The following is a 17,584-nucleotide window of genomic DNA, read 5'->3' on the forward strand; positions in this document are numbered from 1 at the left end:
GAATGATTTAAGCCTATTTTGCTCGCTCAAAACTATTTTTAGTCGCAAATGCGAGTGCCGTGACGGCACGCCGTTTGATTGCGTTATCAAAACTCCGCTATTATTTGGCCTTGCTTTTAACTTATTCCACCGAATACCGAATGTGTGTTTTTTTTGCAATATTCGGCCGAATATATTCGGTTACCAAATATTTGGTGCATCCCTAAATTTTAGATTTCTTGTGCTTTCAATTACATTGTTGTTTTTACATTACGGTCTTTACTGGGTGTTGTTAGTTAAATCATTTATTTGTGCAGTATTATTTATAGTACAAATATAGAATCAGGGCATTAAAATAAAATCTTTTAAAGTTGCGCAAACATAATTATGTGAAAATATTCCGGCCAAATATAATTGCTAGAACTTTTAACAGAAGAAATGCACCATGATATTATCAATCTTACTCATCATCCTCTGGTGGGGATTATAGATGACATGACATTTTTAGTTTCACACACTTTTTTCAGATGCTAGATGCAGTTTCTGGTGTTCACAGTCAACCAGTGAAAGAACTGTATACCATTCACATGAAAATGGTAGCAATGCCCCTTTAATGTGTTTGTCCTTGTTGAGCCTTGACGACTGAGCGACAAAGCACGCTCAATGGAAGCGTCATGCAGGCTGCATTTTTATGCAGTATTATTCTACTAAAGCCTCTGCCTGTTAACCCTCCCCCAGTGTAATCCTCATGTAATTGGCATCTGCAAGCCGTTCCTCTGTAATGTTGTGTTAAATGACTCTGCGGGGCAATGGAGCTTGCAGAGTTTTGCCATCTTCAATAGACCAACAGTAAGTCAGGCAAATCATTGTATGTATAGTACCTTTCCTCTGGAGACACAGGTCTTGTACCTACCAAAGTTGTTTATTATTTATATAGCCATGCTTTTTTGAGGATGAGTCTTGATGAGTACTTGTGAATAATTTATGTGCATGCAATGAATTTTGCATGATGCACAGAGGATAAGTCACAAGATTTTTTTTCTCCTCAGGTGATTGTCATGGCAGATTGTCTTGCATGCGTTGAAATATCAGAAAGTGAAAAATTAAATTTTCAAGGCATTTAATTTCCTAGAAATCAGCTGGCAGATATTTGTTACATGCACAGTATGTCGGATGTGTAATGGGGGTTGTCTTTCTAAATATGTCAAATAATTTGTGTACCTCTAGCTTCTGGAACGAAATGGTGTTATAGCAGCAGACAGCAGATGGTAGAATGACTCTATCGCAGTGTGTGGCCGTTGCGTGTTGTGTCGACCTCTTTAACTATCAATCAGATGGGATTATGGTCTTCAATGTAAAGGCCAGAGCTGTGTGGTGTTCCTGTTAACAGTTAGCATAGCCTAGCCCACAATGTGGGAATACTAGGTCATGGGTTGCTACAGAAATAAACACCACACTGTTTAACTGCTACCCACCAGTGCCTGATTTGCTGACACCCTTCATTCAATCACTGGTGCTTTGGCAGTCACTCTCTGCATACATGATGCCTGTTCCCACAAGACAGATGCCTTGTGTAACTTCTACAGTGAAGAAGTGAGGTTGTTTTCCAGTTGATAAAAAAATAACCATCATATAAAAAAGGGGAGACTAGCAGTCCCACGTTTCTTTGTGGAGACAGTGAAATAAACCGCTGGTCTTACTGGCAGGCATTTGTGGGTGGGGAGTCTTTCAGTTGAATATATCAGTCCTTCAGCATTCCTTTAGAGGGCTTAGAATCCAGTCTAAAGCCCTCATTGTGTGTTCTCATTCAGAGTCTGAATAGTGTAATTCTGGCCTTGGCAATCCTTCAGTCTATTCTCTTCTCAGATGTGTGCTTGTCTTTTTATAAGTCTCCGTAATTCTGCACACCATGTCTCCATTTGTAGCAAGCTGAGGGTTGTTCACACTCTGACAGAGAACATAAGCACGAATATGGCCCTAGAAGCTGCACTTCCCTTTAAAGATGACATAAGCTGTTTCTTAGTATGTTAGATCTGTGCGTCCTTTATCTCCTCTTTAATCATCTTGGACTGAGGACAAGGTGAAAATGTGCTATTTAGTTAATGCTCCAAATTTACCCTAATTACAGGTCAGAAAACCACAACAGTATAATCATTGGTGAGCCACTGAGCTAGTTGTTTGTTTCATCCTCCTCTTTACTCCAGGCAATATCTCAGTCACTCCGCCTCTTCCCATCTGTCTGAGATCACCCAGGCTACTTGAGAAAGGGAATGAATACATTTTACAGCAAGCATAACAAGACAGAGAAACCACTTAACAGGGTTTCTTCTCTGGCCAGAACAAAGAGTCCAGTGCAAACAAATCTGGTGGAATAATGTAAAATGAGTTTGTGCAGTAGCTGTGATTATTGTTGTCATTTATCTGTGAACTTTAGTTGATGTAGTAAATGGGTATTAAAGTAGTAATATGAGGCTTCTGTTCAGACTTCAGCGTTTGGGTATGTGCATAGTCGTCAGTGTTTTCAAATATGTGCACATATATTTAGTTCTTATGAGGAATGTAGAGTACCAATGCTGAATTACTCAAAAGCGAATTATGTTCCATCCAGGAATGGATTGCTTTTTCCACCCCTACCCATTTTTAGAAAACAGCTTTTATTTATTCCAGTATCCAGCATTTAGCGGTTGTAAATATCTCAGTCTCCCGCTGTTTTGGCCATTGGGTAATGCCTTTTTTGTTCAGCAGTATGAAGAGAAAAGTTGAAGGCTTAAGTTTTTGGACTCCACCCATTGTCCCTCCTCTTCTGTACGCTTACTCAGTTTCATTCATCCCAGCTGTGGTGCAGTTAGCCTGGCCTCTCTCTCTGTTAGCCATCCCTGCGCCGTGCACAGCTGTGGAGCTGCTCCTCTGGGGAGCAACGAAGAGATTGGCAGCAGCACAATCGCCATAGTGCTTTCACAATAACAGGCTGCTATCAGCACACACGATCTCTGTTCTTGTTGTAATGGGGCCTAAAACAGTAAGAAAGTAATGGAGCCGTTGTGGTGCCCCTGTCCCTCTCCTCCCCACACACTCCGCCCCCCACCTCTACACACATCTCTTTCTCTCTCATCCTCCAGACAAATCCTCCCCAGGGATCAGCTTATTCTGCACGCTCACAAGAGGGAGAGGGAGAAAGAAAGAGGGGGAGGGAGGGGAAGAGAAGGGGCGTGGGCTAGAGCTTGATGATGTGATTATGTAAGTGCCAACCCTCTATGGAGATGAGGAAGTGTGCGATTGAATGAGTGAGAAAAATGTGTACGGGGGGAGTTGTCACACACTATCTGGGTATTAATTTTGTCCCCCTATTTTTCGAGGTACTATTTAGGCAATCAGTCAGATAAACATCCACAATCTATTTCTTTCCTCAGCATCCCATGACACCTTTTATCATGCAGATTTAGCCCTGCTTATTACATAAGTGATATGACGTAGTATCTTTCATAAAGTCTAGTCCTAGGATGGTCTTGATCGTTACACCAACCCACCAGCACCCCACTGGGCAGACACAGGCTCCATGCTCTTTGGCACATAAAGAAACCACACACTAGGCCATTGTGGGCCTGGACCAGCAATTATGGTTGTGTTTTCCCTCTTCTCTTCAAAAGCCACTTCCATTTTGACACTGGCAGCAAAGTCACTGACATTCTGGCATCTGCCTCCAGGGCAGACTTGAGAAAACCGTTCCCTCAGACAGAACAGAGAGCCATTTACAAGTGGGCTAATAAAATTTCCTAAATCTTAGTAGCCAGTGCAGTTAACATTCAGAAACTGTCATTTGACAACACACCAAGGGTCCATTTTACTGGTGCACTTTACTGTGTTTTTATCCACTTCCCCAATGATGAACACATGCAGAATGTGTTTTATACTTGCACCACACATGCAGCAAATCAAGACCAGATCACATTACAGTATAGTGCTTCCCCCTCCTCCGGTCGCTGTTAGCGTAATTGTTAGCATTCCTGGCCATCCAGATCATCTCTAGTTTTGGGGTACAGTATAGGGTGTGCCATAGCTCCTACTACAAGTCTAAACAAAGCACTTTTTTGGCTTTGTGTGTGTAGCCATTGACTGCCTAGCAGTGACTGCAAAACCTCACACAAGAGCAGCTCTACCATATGCTGCTAAATTTAAAACCATTAGATGGTAGTGTTACAGTGAGTCACCATTTCCAATTTCCCTTTCTTTCCACTTCCCACTGTTGAGTGACCCATTACATGTTCCCATTTTGCAGAAAAAATGGTCTTCAGTGATTACTTTATGATGATTCTGTTTAAACCAAATCAAGCCAGCTGGCGTATGTGTGTGCCTTGAACACAACAGTAAAGATTTAGGTCAGCCTGATCTCCGGCTGTAACTGTCATCTTGTGCTTTTGTACAAATGTGTCTTTGTGTGGTTAAATGGAGCCTGTATAAAAGGGATTTGATTAGGCCATCATGATTAAACAAAACCTGCACCAAGGCTCAGCTCTCATTCAGAAGATCAATATTGTCTCATTATTATTGATGTCTTCACATCTCACATTATTTAACCTGGGTATCAATTTGAGGCGACACATATAATTAATTTTTGTTTGTTTATTTCGCCTTGTGTCCATTGATTTGATTTGTCATGTCTCATTCTGTTTGCTCCAGCTATTACCTGAATATGCTTTGGAAGTTTGTTTTCTAATAAGGTCTGGATTTGTATTGTATTCTTTTCTGTTGCAGAGGACAAGAGCAGCATATCCGCTATGATCACATCTACCTGCAAGAGCCCAGCGGCCAATCGGAGGTGGAATATGCAGAGATCAAAAGGCCTCGTTTAGAAATGGGACCAGAGTCTCTAATGAGGCCCTCATCCCACCGGCCTCAACTGCCTCTGGGAGGGGCTGAGGATATGGCAAAGGTCAGTATTCACAGTGAAGTGCAGTAGAGCTGGGGCAATATGCCTATCTACCAATTGAATACTATCATGATACTTGGGGGTAGATTCCATATGTATTGTGATTTTTAAGTATTGTGAGTTGATACTGCGATTTATGGTGATTCTGTTTACTTTTTTAACACTAGATCATGTGAAAAAGTGGAGTTATATACTTCTACAGACTGTATATCATGAAACTTGATTCCAAAAACAATGCACATCACATGTCAGTCAATCTTTCTTTTATTTCTGCAGCATTGATAAGTGGTAAATAATATTCTTATTTTACAAATTTAATCCAGTGAAGTACTTTGTGAACTTACATTAATAGAATGGATAAAATAAATATAGATATGGAATAGAAATATAGACTTTTTGTAGTAAAGTTAAACTGCTACATTTAGCTGTCCCTGATCATCAAACTTGCAGCGCTTCCCATTAATACATGTATTTATTGTGACTGCTACAATATCGACACTGACTGCCACTTACTGATTTTCTATTTATTGTAATCTTTCTAGTAATTAAAATGGGTAAAATCTTACTTCATTGTAGAACTGAATGCAGCACATTGATTCGCTCAGCCCCTCGCCTTGCTCTCGCCCTCTCTCTGTCAAACCTCAAATGAAACACGAATTACCTAGCTAGCCACCCCGCAGTCCCTCCACCTCTTCCCCTTGCTAGGAGACTATTTGCGGGAGGACAGCAGGTGGACTCAGTAGCAGCTGTAGCAGCTGGAATTCAGTCAGCGCAAACCCGAGTGCTGAGGTTCACAGCAAGCTAGGTCTAATCTGTGTAAAGGCAGCAACAGAAAGTTTGCTTATCCAGCAGGTGGTTTATGCTGGCTGAATTTGAGTTGCTAATGTAGCAGATGAAGGTCTGTATCCTTGGACCATCCATCATATTTTGCTTTCTTGCTCTCAGCTTTGTTTTTGTTTTTCAAACAGATATGACGTCACATTACTCGTAGATTACCCCAGTAAAAGCAGCAACGTCGTTCCACCTTCACATTTGACTTAAATTCAGGCATTAAAAAATTTATTGAGAAATCTTAAAAAAAAGAATCATGATACTTTAGGGAATCAATTTTTTTTTCCTCACCCCTAAAATATAGTATATAATAGTGTTGCACGGTATACCGGTAGTAAAATAGTACCGCGGTACTAGAGTATTCCAAACGGTACTATACTGCATTTGGAGAATACCGGTACTTTGAAATTGATTCAATTCATTAATTTAGTTAATTTATTTTACTCATTTATGCACACAAACGCCTTTCTTGTTCCTATTGGAGCACAGATTGCACAAGTGGTGTGTATGACAACACCTGTATCAACATTCGCAGCTGGCGCATGTGAAAAAAGACAAGAGAAAGTCTGCCTCGCAAAGGGAGACAACATGAGACAACACCAACTTGGTGAAACATTTGAGCAACCAAACCGTGACGTCCATACTGAGGTACTTACCGAACCATGATTTTTTTGGTACCGTTACACCCCTACTATTTATTGTTCTAAAGGTTTGTATCCAAAAGGACTTTTCCTTAGAAAAAGTATCGAAATTCATATTGGTATTGGTACCGAACCATGATTTTTTTGGTACCGTTACACCCCTACTATTTATTGTTCTAAAGGTTTGTATCCAAAAGGACTTTTCCTTAGGAAAAGTACCGAAGAGTATCGAAAAGTATCGAAATTCATATTGGTATTGGTACCGAAACAAAGATTTTGGTATCGTGACAACACTAGTATATAATATTGACAGTTCGTAGTATATTACAGCTAGATGGTCAACAAGCAAATGACCTATAGTCAGTGCTTGAATCGGCTATGAATAATAGCCAATCAAGTATAAATTGTATACATTGTGATAATAGAGGGCTGAGTGTATCACAATGTTTTTGAATTAATACTTAAATGTCCGTAATTTGGCAATATTTTGGGAAATCACTGTTGGTGCCTTCAGGAGTCTGACATTTAGAAGCAGATTTTGAAAAATTGGGATTACTTTTGTCTTAAAGATATTATGACTTTATTCTTGAATTTTTTTATTTTTCGATTAAACCTGCCAGCCTCCCTCAGAGCTTCAAAGGTTATTATTAGACATACCACACCAGAAGTCGCAAAAGGAGATTCTACATTGTAGGAGCTGGAGCACTGTGAGCAGCAGTGGGAAGACTGAGGGAGTTGTGAAACAGCAATTAATAAATAATAGAGCTGACCTACATTTCAAAAGACTGAGGATGAAACTGTGTGAACCGCACATCAAAACGACTTGCTCACAGTGCAGAGCTGCTGATGGGGAGGTGTTCCTGACATTACACAGAGTGCTTCAAACTGCCAGGGGAGGCAGACAGCCAAGGAATGGTAAATAGATAGACCAATAATGAAGGGAACAGGAAAAAAATAACACTGGCTCTTAAGCTAGAAGGGAAATATTCAGGAATGCCAGTAATTCCCCTCGGACCACAGAAGGCCGTAAACCCATTATATAAGTCATGTCAGATGCAATCACTGCATGGAGCAAGTGCACCAAATGATAGTGGGGAAGGAGACTAAGATGTAACTGAAAATAAGGCAAAGGGCAAGTGTAGAGAGGCACAGATAGAGGTGAAAAGGGAGGAGTAACAGACAAAGGCCAACAAGAAAAGAGGGAGTAGGCTAGTATCAGACAATGCTGACGCTTGCATCATGACTCACATGGACAGTGAATCAGAGGACAAAAGCAACATTTTATCATTGCACACCATTTCGCAGTTGTCTGGAATTTTTTGGCTAAAAAGGGAGTAACATCAGATTGCTTAACATGGTTCAAAGAGTGAGAAGTGCCACTGGTTATTGTTTATACTGTTGTGGAAATCTGTATGTGACTAGTACCCCATTCAGACCAAAACAGTGATGCTGTTCAAATAATAAATAGGCTGGGCTGAAATACTCAGTATTACCTTATTGCAGATAAATCAGTATATGGTGCCGCCTCTTAAAGTTGATGAATGAGGTCATTGGCTGAGAAGACCCTGAGTCAACTCGCAGTTTGGCTTTCGACTCACTGCACTTTCTTTTTTTTCATTATTATTCTTAGCTGTGTCATTGTACACAGAGCAATGCAGGAGCAACAGCAGGGCAGGCTGTAAACTTTACAAACTGAGTCTACCACAAAACTAACTGTGATGGAAGTGGATAAGGGTAATGGAAAACCCAGGACAGCATGTGGCTATGCAACACAAGGCCAGGCAGTGCAACTCTGCGGTGCTGACTGTCAATATGGCTGGCTGAACTACTTTTGAGCGAGATGCAGGCACCACTTCTTGTACTGCTGTCCAGTGTGACTGAGTGTTTTGCTGACAATGCCGTCAGCAGCCCGGCAGGAGGGATGCTCTGTAGTGCAGGATTTTATAACTCCACTATGACCAGGACACACGCTTACACTTTCTGTGTGTCTGTGTGGAAATATTTTCACATCACAAATGTTGAAGAAAGGCATTAAACTGTGAGTCTTGCAGGTAAAACACCAGACTAATTTAGGCAAAGCTCAGAGTTTAGAAATGGGTGGCTGCTCTGAGTGAATAATACATTTCTCATATTTGTAGACAAGGTGTATTGAAGAAAATACACGATTAATGTTGAGTTTTTAAATTGTGTATAAAACTGAAAAAAATTAATGGTTAAGAAAAAGCATAAACTACAAACGCATAACAAATTAATATACCAAAGACAGTTATGTCCTGCTCTTGTGGAGCTACACTGCAGACTGAAGTATCTGCTAACATTGACAACCTGAGATTACCCTGTGACAGCTGGCTTTAATGAATTGGTTACATTTTGTATTTTATAAATATTTTGACTGCTGTAGATAGAGCATCTTGCAGAATGTCACACGCAGGCCTACACAAGCCTTTACACAATCTCCTGAACACCTCCCACCACACAAACTAATGTATGTTCTGTATTTCTAGTCATAATACCAGCAGCTCCGTTTCTGGACTAATGGCATTATTAGCACAAGATGTTAAGTTATCAGGGACAATGCCTGCCAGTAGTTAACACACACTGGCTTCAGCAAGACAAGGAATCTGCAATGTTTTGTTGTGGAGTGTATGTTCATTGGAGTATAGAAGAACCATGTCACATGCCACTCAACACTCAAATACTGAGTATTGCAGCCATTTAAGAGGACTTGATCCACATATTTGTGTGTGACATTTGAATCTCACTTTTTGCAATTGTAAATAAACTACTTCATAAAATTATGTGCTCAATTTCATTGTACAAGGAAACAAGTCATTATTCAAAAATTATTTTTGAAGAGTTGAATGACTTGATTTCCCTCATTTTCAGTTTTTGTCACAATAGCTGCAAATTCCTGAAAATAATCAAAAGTTGCAACCCAGCATTGAGAAGCATTAATCCACATTTAGTAACTTGGCATAGAGTTGACATATATGTTCACAGCCAGTCTTTGGCTCAAGAAACTAAACATAAAAAAGAAAGCAGCAAGCACAGACCGCAAAAGTTGTTGGTGACATTTCAAGTTCACAGCACAGCCGCCCACACAACTCAAAGCAGTTTCTTGCATTTTAAAGATTTTCATTTTTCATTTTTTACAAAGAGCCCTATTGAGACCAGTCTCACTCCATATTTTGGGACCCTATGATTTCCGCAGCATAGAAAACAGGGACAGAATTGTGGACTTTGATATAAAATTGATTCTACTGTAAAATGCGGAAAATGGGGGGGCTTTGCCAAAATGAGAATGCATTTTATAAAAATCTTGCTGCTATATTGTGGTGTTAATACGGGCATGCCACTCCTGTCTTCTGCTCTGCGTGTTTCTCCAAAAGCTGGGCTAAGCTCCTTCACACATCCCAGCACGGCCGCCAACACCGGGCTTGACCACAATGGTCTTCTCGGTCAGCCAAGCTGGGTCAAATCCTGTCCTCTTGTGCTCCTTGAGTCGCCCAGAGGCAGCGTCTTATGTTTCTGCATTTAGCCAGCCGCCCTTGCATTGCTGTGGTCAAACCAAACCAGCTGCTACTAAAATTGAAGTGCACCTGTATTCTGACCTGTAAATGCATTGAAACAGCCCAGGATACAAATATGACCACGTGTGCCTTTCAGAATAAGGTGTAAATACATATATATTCACAGGAAGTGTAAAACACCTTACCTGCCTCCCTTATAAATTAAGGAATCCCTCTAAATTGTTAAATTGTTAATTGAATAGTTGAAAATAGTGCTAAAATAGTGCAGTGTTGTTTTACATCAATATTCACTGATATTCATTCAATTTTGAATATTTTCTTATTAACTGTTGAAATTTTATTCCTTCACCACATTAGTAGACACTCTTTCTGAAGGCAAATGTGCTTAAATCGTGAAATACAAATTCAGAAAAATTAAAAAGGAAAACATGGAACCTGAAAAACAAATGGATTTCACAAGGCCCCACATATTGTATTCTTATTCTCTCTAGTTTGAATTATTTCCCTTTTTGATGAGATTCAGCTTTGAAACCTCAGTCACCTCAATTTCTGTAGCTTCATGCACCTGCTGGGGCGTACTCTGCATAAGAATGGGATTGATTCCCAAAGAGAGCAACTATTGTGAACTATGATGCACATTCTAGCATGAAAACAGGATGTCCAGGGCTTTATTCAAGTGTTGTCTGGAATGCATACACTTAAGACTACATGACTCAGTGACACAGGCTGGTGCTTACTAAACAGAACACATTTACACAGACACGCTACAACACCCAGAGGTATTTAAAAAAAAACCTGATGCATGCACAGTCCGAGGCATCATGCAGTGGAATGTTCTAAATGTGACCAGGGTCGCTGAGGGCATATAAGATGTAAGCTGTGCTGGGCCAGCAGCTTAGCTATTGGCCTGTGCTCTTTTCACACTATGTCACAGGTGTAGTAGCTGTTGATGTGCTGCTGTACTGTTGACAAGTACAGAGGACAGTGTAGGGCAGAAGAGCAGAGGGAAACTTAACACTTAATGCAGACTACTTTTGACTTCATAGTTCTGCCATACCATCAAACCCCTCATGGTTAAACCCACTCTCTAAACATTTGCACACACTTAACTATCCTTGAGTTCATAGCAGAGCAAAGTGGTGCCAATAAAAATAAAATCACAAATGCCATTACCAATCGACAACTGTAGCATCAAAGGCAAGAATGAAAGGAATTTAAGTTTCTCACAAAAAACCTCTTAACTGTTGAACACATGATGACATTTTTCTTTTTCAAGATTACATTGTAAATCTCCTCTGAAATCCTTTGGGATTGTGATGACCATGAACGCAGGTTGTGTAATGTTATCTGTTTTTTACATCACCATGATTTTGTCCCTTGAGAGAGATTTCTGGCACGCAGAGCAATAACACACATCTCAGAAGGGTAGTGGTGTTATTTGCACTCAAGGATGTCGTTTTAGACAAAGTCGAGCCATCCTAGGAGCTGTTTTTCCCTTCTTCATGTTGATGTATCGTGAGTTTTTGCGACTAACTGGATTTGGCGAACTTGGACTTCTTGATCTAGGACAGCCCCTCAACATCCTCTGGCACTGACATTTTCAATCATAGCCGGTCTGTGGGGCTATAATGCAGCCTGCCTAGTCCAGATTAGCTCACTTACATAACCTTCATTTCAGACGTTTAAAAATAACGCAGAACAAAACCCAAGCTGGATCACACACGCAATCATTTATGGAGGCTATAACGTATAAAGTAGGAACATGCATTACTCATACTTGTCAGGAGAACAACACTGAACACTCAGGTGTCTGTAGTAAACCACTGAAGGTACTCTCAGTTAAACAACCGGACTGGTGATGACTCAAGAAAGGTTGTCTTGCCTGATAAATTCCAGTTTAAAATGAAACACTAAAATGGTTGACTGTCATCTAAATAACACAAAGACGCTACAGTCATTGTTACAGCTGTATCAGTGTCATTAGCATAGTTAACATACGTTAGCCTACCCTGCTGAGTGAACACACATGTAGGCATAGTTTACTTTTCCATCCTCCTTTGTGTCTTTTGTTCAGGGAAGTTACAACTTTAGGTATGCGTGTGGCACCTATTAACCCCAGTGATGAATGAATTTGTTTTAATTACTCCACAAACCTCTGGATTTAATAGCTCATGTGTTTGAGCAAGATATTTGTTTATGTTTAAAACTTAGCGCAAATTCGTATTAATCAATCAATTAGTTATTTGTCACATGGAATTAAACAAGATACAACTCCAGTGAAATGTGATCCCATCATCTTATTTAACTTGTGCACTGTCGTTTAATTTTTTTTGTGTGTCTTCTTACATTATTGGCTGCTGCAGTGTAATTGTTTATGTTTCTGGGTGGTTCTGGTAATCCATGGTTTATATAGCAGTGATCCACAGCAGGAAAGGGACATCACCTCACAATTCCCCTGTTACACCAGTCCTTATTCATCGTAAAGCACATGTCTCCTCTCCTCTTGCCAGAGTCCTCTGCACTGTCAGATAGCCAGGTCTGTGTTCTCTGAGACGTCGGGTATAAAGTTGAAATATTTTGTGAAAAAAAAAAATAAAAAAAAAAAATTACATGTTCTATAGTCTACTGTGCATTACGATATTGCTCTGCTGCTGATATGGTGGTATCCTCTTCAGACTGTCAGACTGACACAGAACACTGTTATATACTGAATGAGGCACAGTTTAAGTGGCTGTGTGCTGCTCTTCATCAGAGGTGGAATAGCAAAACTAACTGAAAACACCTGTCCCTTACTTGATTAACACACGACACAATTTGTCCCGTATTTTTGTATACAAATGTTAGAATGAGAATTATTGCAAACAAGTTTAATCAGATATTAGTAGGAACACTTATGTCCTCCCGAAATATATTTTTGGGACATTTCCCCACTAGGGTTGCAATGATATGAGATTTTAAGATGAGCTAAAGCATACCATTAAAACAAAGCATATTTCCCCACCAACCTTGGAAAGTTATGTGAATTATTCTGTTAAACAGAGGGGGTGGTCCAACACTGTACTGAAGAGGGATTTACATATGAGTGTATGTTCACAGAACGTATATGCTGGTTTTTGAGTACTGTAGTGTACTTGGAAGATCAGAGGTTTGACGAATCGCTTCTCTCTACTCTGTCATCAGTACAGCTGCTCAGTTGATGAGCTGCACTGTGTATTGTGTGACTGACAGCCACACACCATTTCTATTTTTCTGCCGGAAGACATGGCTAATAAGTACCTCCTGAATTTGATCTGCACACATGTTGTACTACCCTCCAGATTTCCCTCCTACACCCTCAAATAGAGAGTATTTCACATTTCAAACAAAGTCTCTTAAACAGAGCCAGCTGCCAGCGCTCTTGTGCATATTCCTGGCAAGGGAGGCTGTGACCTCATATTCATTAGTGTCGTCTAGTGTCACTGAGACACTACACTGGCTTTCATTACCCAGAGGACTTAATTACTGGCGTTTGTTACCTTCCCAAAGGATACACAGACTGTGTTTGGATGATTTCTTGTGGAGTAACCTCCAGGCCTTGCAATCAGAGGAAGACAGGGATGTTTTCAACAGGAGATAGAAGTGCACTGTGCAAGTTCAGTCCTCTGAGATGGTCAAGCCATATCAAGAGGGTCTTTATGCTCCTTTGTATGTCAGATACCTTACACCAACCTGCTGTATGTTATCAGTTTTATCCAAACATTAGACTTCTCTTGTCACATGAAATTCTTTTTTTAATTTTCCTCTTTGTCCTCATTCTTCCTTCTCCCTTTGGATTTTAATTACATGAATTTATTGTGTGACCTTTGCTAGACTGTAAAATTTATCATAATATACACATCTTTTACATCTAATCATGTCACCTTTCACTCTGTTGTCCTTCTGTAGGACCGTGGAAGTGCCATGGGGAAGCTGGAGCCAATCTCTCCTGTGAGCCCGGTTCATATGGACCCTGACTTGGATCTGGTGCCGGCTCGCTTCTCCAAGGAGGAGCTGATCCAGAACATGGACCGTGTGGACAGGGAGATCACCATGGTGGAGCAGCAGATCTGCAAGCTTCGCAAGAAACAGGTCAGCACACCTATGGATTCGGTCATAAATTTGAGATTAGATTGGCTCGCATTGTGTTTATAGATTGCAGACCGATGCTATCTCAAGTTTTCCTGCACTCATCTGCATTCTGCAAATATTTTGACCAGGCAGGCATGACTAACAGAATGATGAGGTACCTTTATCCGTCATGCTTGTAGATGTCGGAAGTCTTTGCCAGAGCTGGCATCCTTGTTGAATTTTCTTAGTGGCAGTGTTTGGCTTGTTTGAAATGCTCATGTGTGGTTTTCCAGTGTGACTCTCCCTGCCAGGCTCCAGTTGGCATCAGTGCAATAAAGTCTTAAACAGACTTTGCTGTGTTGTAATCGCTGTATTCAAGTTCTGTAGTCTGTTTCTTGCTCAATGTGCCACGATTCTGTACACGCACTCCTCCAGGCAGCTGCATTCCCCTTTCTCTCTGCTCTTCTCTCTTTGGCTTTTTATTTAGGTGAAAAGTAGGTTAAAAATATATAAGGCTATAAATAACAGCTTCCCTGGGGGAGGAGAAGGATTATGGTGGAGGTTTTGTGACTGCTAAACCACTCATATCCCTGCCACACTGTCTCTGTTTTGGCTGTCTGCCATGTTTAGTAGAGAAACTGTATGGTCGAGCTTGCTCTTTTCCACCCGAATCCCTCCCCCACCATCCATGCTGTTATGTTACCACAGGGGTGTCCAAGCTATTTTGAAGGGGGGCCAGATTAGATAATGTGAAAAGACCTGGGGGCCAGCTCCTTGTGGCATCATGTGGGTTAATAAAAAGTCACATACAAATGAGACAAATGCAGCTGTTTTTAACTGCCACTGTCATTCAGTTAAAAAGTATTAAACTTTCCATTGCTCCTGAAAGCGGTGGCCCTCACTGTCAGCTTTATGCTTCTTTGCTGTGGCCATGTCTGCTACCTAGCAGAAAATGTCTGCTGCTAGGTAACTATTTGTTTGCCTGTTTACCATCTGTTCATAAAAACACATCTGCTCCACCTGCATATTTCCTAGTTGGTGTATTTCTACAATGAAATGATACCCTGCCATCATGAGATTAACAGAAACAAAAGAAGTGAACTTGCCTGATTGTCCAATATTTTGTGAGGGGCAACATGTAGTATATTTTGAGAGACAAGCTTGCGAGCCATGTAAAATCGGTCCGAGAGCCACGACTGGCCCCCAGATCGGACTTTGGACATGCCTGTGTTTTCATTCTGAATACATAATTATTTTTAAAAATCATTCAAAAGTAGCCTGAGGTTAATGTTCTGATGACGGCTATGTGTGGTGTTCTCAGTCTCAGCTGACAGTAATAAAGTGATATAACTCTTGACCATTAAATTTTACTGACATTCTTCCATCTCTTCACTTTGTAGAATCCAAAAAAGAGCAATAAAGCTTAAAATTTTGATTTTGATAAGCTTGACCATGCTGTACTTGAGAGAGACACATTTCAGGGGGTATGTTCATTTCAAACCCCTAGCTGACCTCCAAGTTACATACTAATAAGACAATTGCAAGGTGTTTTTGTTTGTTTGTTTGTTTCCTATTTTTGGTCCACCGGTTATTGTTGCCCATTACAACATTTCACCTGATGAAATGGATGGTTGCCAGATGAAAATGAGAAGTCTGCTATTTGAGTGTTTTGTACATTGCTCTTTGTTAATAGACTTAATAAATCTGGGTATTTTACCTAATTGCAATAGGAACCAAAATAAAGCTGGTTATTGGATTCCAACCTCAGGGTAGAAACTTTTGAATGATTAAGAGGCTAAGCCCTGCTGCTTACAAGCATAAATCAAGACCACTCCACTAAGCCTCCCTCAATACACACACAGTGTTTTTATGGATATTCTTTTTACAGTCCAACTCTTTTCAAGCATTAAAACATCTGGACTAATTAAGTGGCACGGTAAAACTTTATTTAAAGAGTTGTGGCAGAGTTAGTGGATGGGCGGAGGTTAGGGCTTAGGTTACCGCCAGCCTGTGTCATGTCAGCCAAGCTCAGGGTGGTTGGTTTATTTTATTTTACTCTGTGGTGGGTTTGGAAATGAAGGGGGGGTCGTCTCTATTGGAATGTGTGTGTTTCCCTAACTAGATGCTTATCCCGGCCTTTCATGGCACATGATGATCCATCTTGCTCTACTCTCATGTGGATCCTCTGGAGGCCGCCTTTCCCCCTCCTGAAGCCCCTGACAGGAGATGAGAAGGAGGGGGCTGACTTAACTGTAGATCAGCTATATGCACGCCACTCAGCAACACTTGCCCTCAGCCTCCAGGCAGCTAGTTACAGCTGAATACACTCAGCTTTTGTCTCAAGCTTATAGCCTGCACAAATAGAGACTTTGTCCAAACATTTTCAGGCAAATTAAGATGTCAAAAATTTAAGTTTTTTCTTTCTTTCTTTCTTTCTTTCTTTCTTTCTTTCTTTTTGGCATTACAAGGCTTGCATGTTCACTTGAAAAGAAATACATTTTTGCCGATAGTTTTGGTGTAATAGTCAAAGTTATGGTATACATAGCGTTTGAAATGCATTTGCGAAAATAGTCAAAGATGTAGAACATCTGTTTATTGTCTTTGTATGGGGGTATGGAATTTAATTTTTTCTGATAGCAGCATTAAATTAAAATGTAAATTCAGTTCAGTTCAGGCACTTACTAGAAGGGATATACAGATCTGGTGCTGATATCTGGCAGAATTTGAGTCAAGTAGCTGGAGCTGGGATTAAAGACAATGGGGCAGATATATTTAATTCAGTTTAATTCTATGTTTACAGTTTCAGCTTCCTTCGAATAAAGAGTCAAATTTAAACACCAAGGCCCCACTTTCCTTTTATGTGTCTTATCTTCAGATATGATTGTACCAGAAGCTGGGCAGGCTGTTACATATTGTAGTTTGGAAGACTGAGAAAGACTAAAGTTTATCTGTGCTTTAGTTTTCAAGTAACTAACACAGAGGCATTGATGAGTTGCATTGCTAAATAATTAAGCAAGACAAAGGTTTTGCTTCTATGATAAATACTACATACAGTTGCCTGCCTTCTTTATTACTGCACATGTTGAAACTAATGTTTTTGTGCCACATTAGACTATTCAATGTATAAATAATTTTAATGTTAACATTATTTTTAACATTATCACCTGCAATCATCACAGGCAGGAAGGAAGTGGCTACTTCCACATGCTACTTACTTAGGTACTTAAGTGTGGGAGGATTAATGCCCCTGACTGGTCCATTAACACCTTTTCAACATCTGGATAGAATGTGCAGTTGGAAAGCAGCGCCTCTCTAATGCTGCTCGGTTGCATTTACACTTTGCCGTTTCAATTTCTGATAGCTATCCAATCTGCCAAAGATGCGAGAAGTGTCTAATGTAAATGGGCTATGAGAGGCAAACACTTGCTTTTCTTTCTATACGCTGAATGACAGAACAGGCCTCTCCTCGTTTTTATCTGTGTACCCTCTGGGGAAGATTGATGGACAAAGAAGCACTGACTGAACTTCTTTCTTTTAGTTCCTCACTGCTTTTTCTGCCAATCCCCAAATTCTTACTTGCTGCCGTTCTG

General features: G+C 40.4%; 1 protein-coding gene across 10 annotated transcripts in view; it reads left to right on the plus strand.

Moving 5' to 3' along the window:
• ncor2 (nuclear receptor corepressor 2) overlaps window positions 1–17,584 on the plus strand; it is a 108,018-nt gene that overhangs the window by 33,648 nt on the left and 56,786 nt on the right. For all 10 annotated transcript variants that reach the window (XM_033620137.2, XM_033620142.2, XM_033620140.2 and 7 more), the window contains exons 4-5: window positions 4,732–4,909; window positions 13,833–14,015. In XM_033620137.2, coding sequence (XP_033476028.1) covers window positions 4,732–4,909; window positions 13,833–14,015 — 361 coding nt within the window. The remainder of the gene's footprint in view (window positions 1–4,731; window positions 4,910–13,832; window positions 14,016–17,584) is intronic.

The sequence above is a fragment of the Epinephelus lanceolatus genome, chromosome 9, assembly GCF_041903045.1.
Source record: "Epinephelus lanceolatus isolate andai-2023 chromosome 9, ASM4190304v1, whole genome shotgun sequence".
NCBI classification, from domain to species: Eukaryota; Metazoa; Chordata; class Actinopteri; order Perciformes; family Serranidae; genus Epinephelus; species Epinephelus lanceolatus.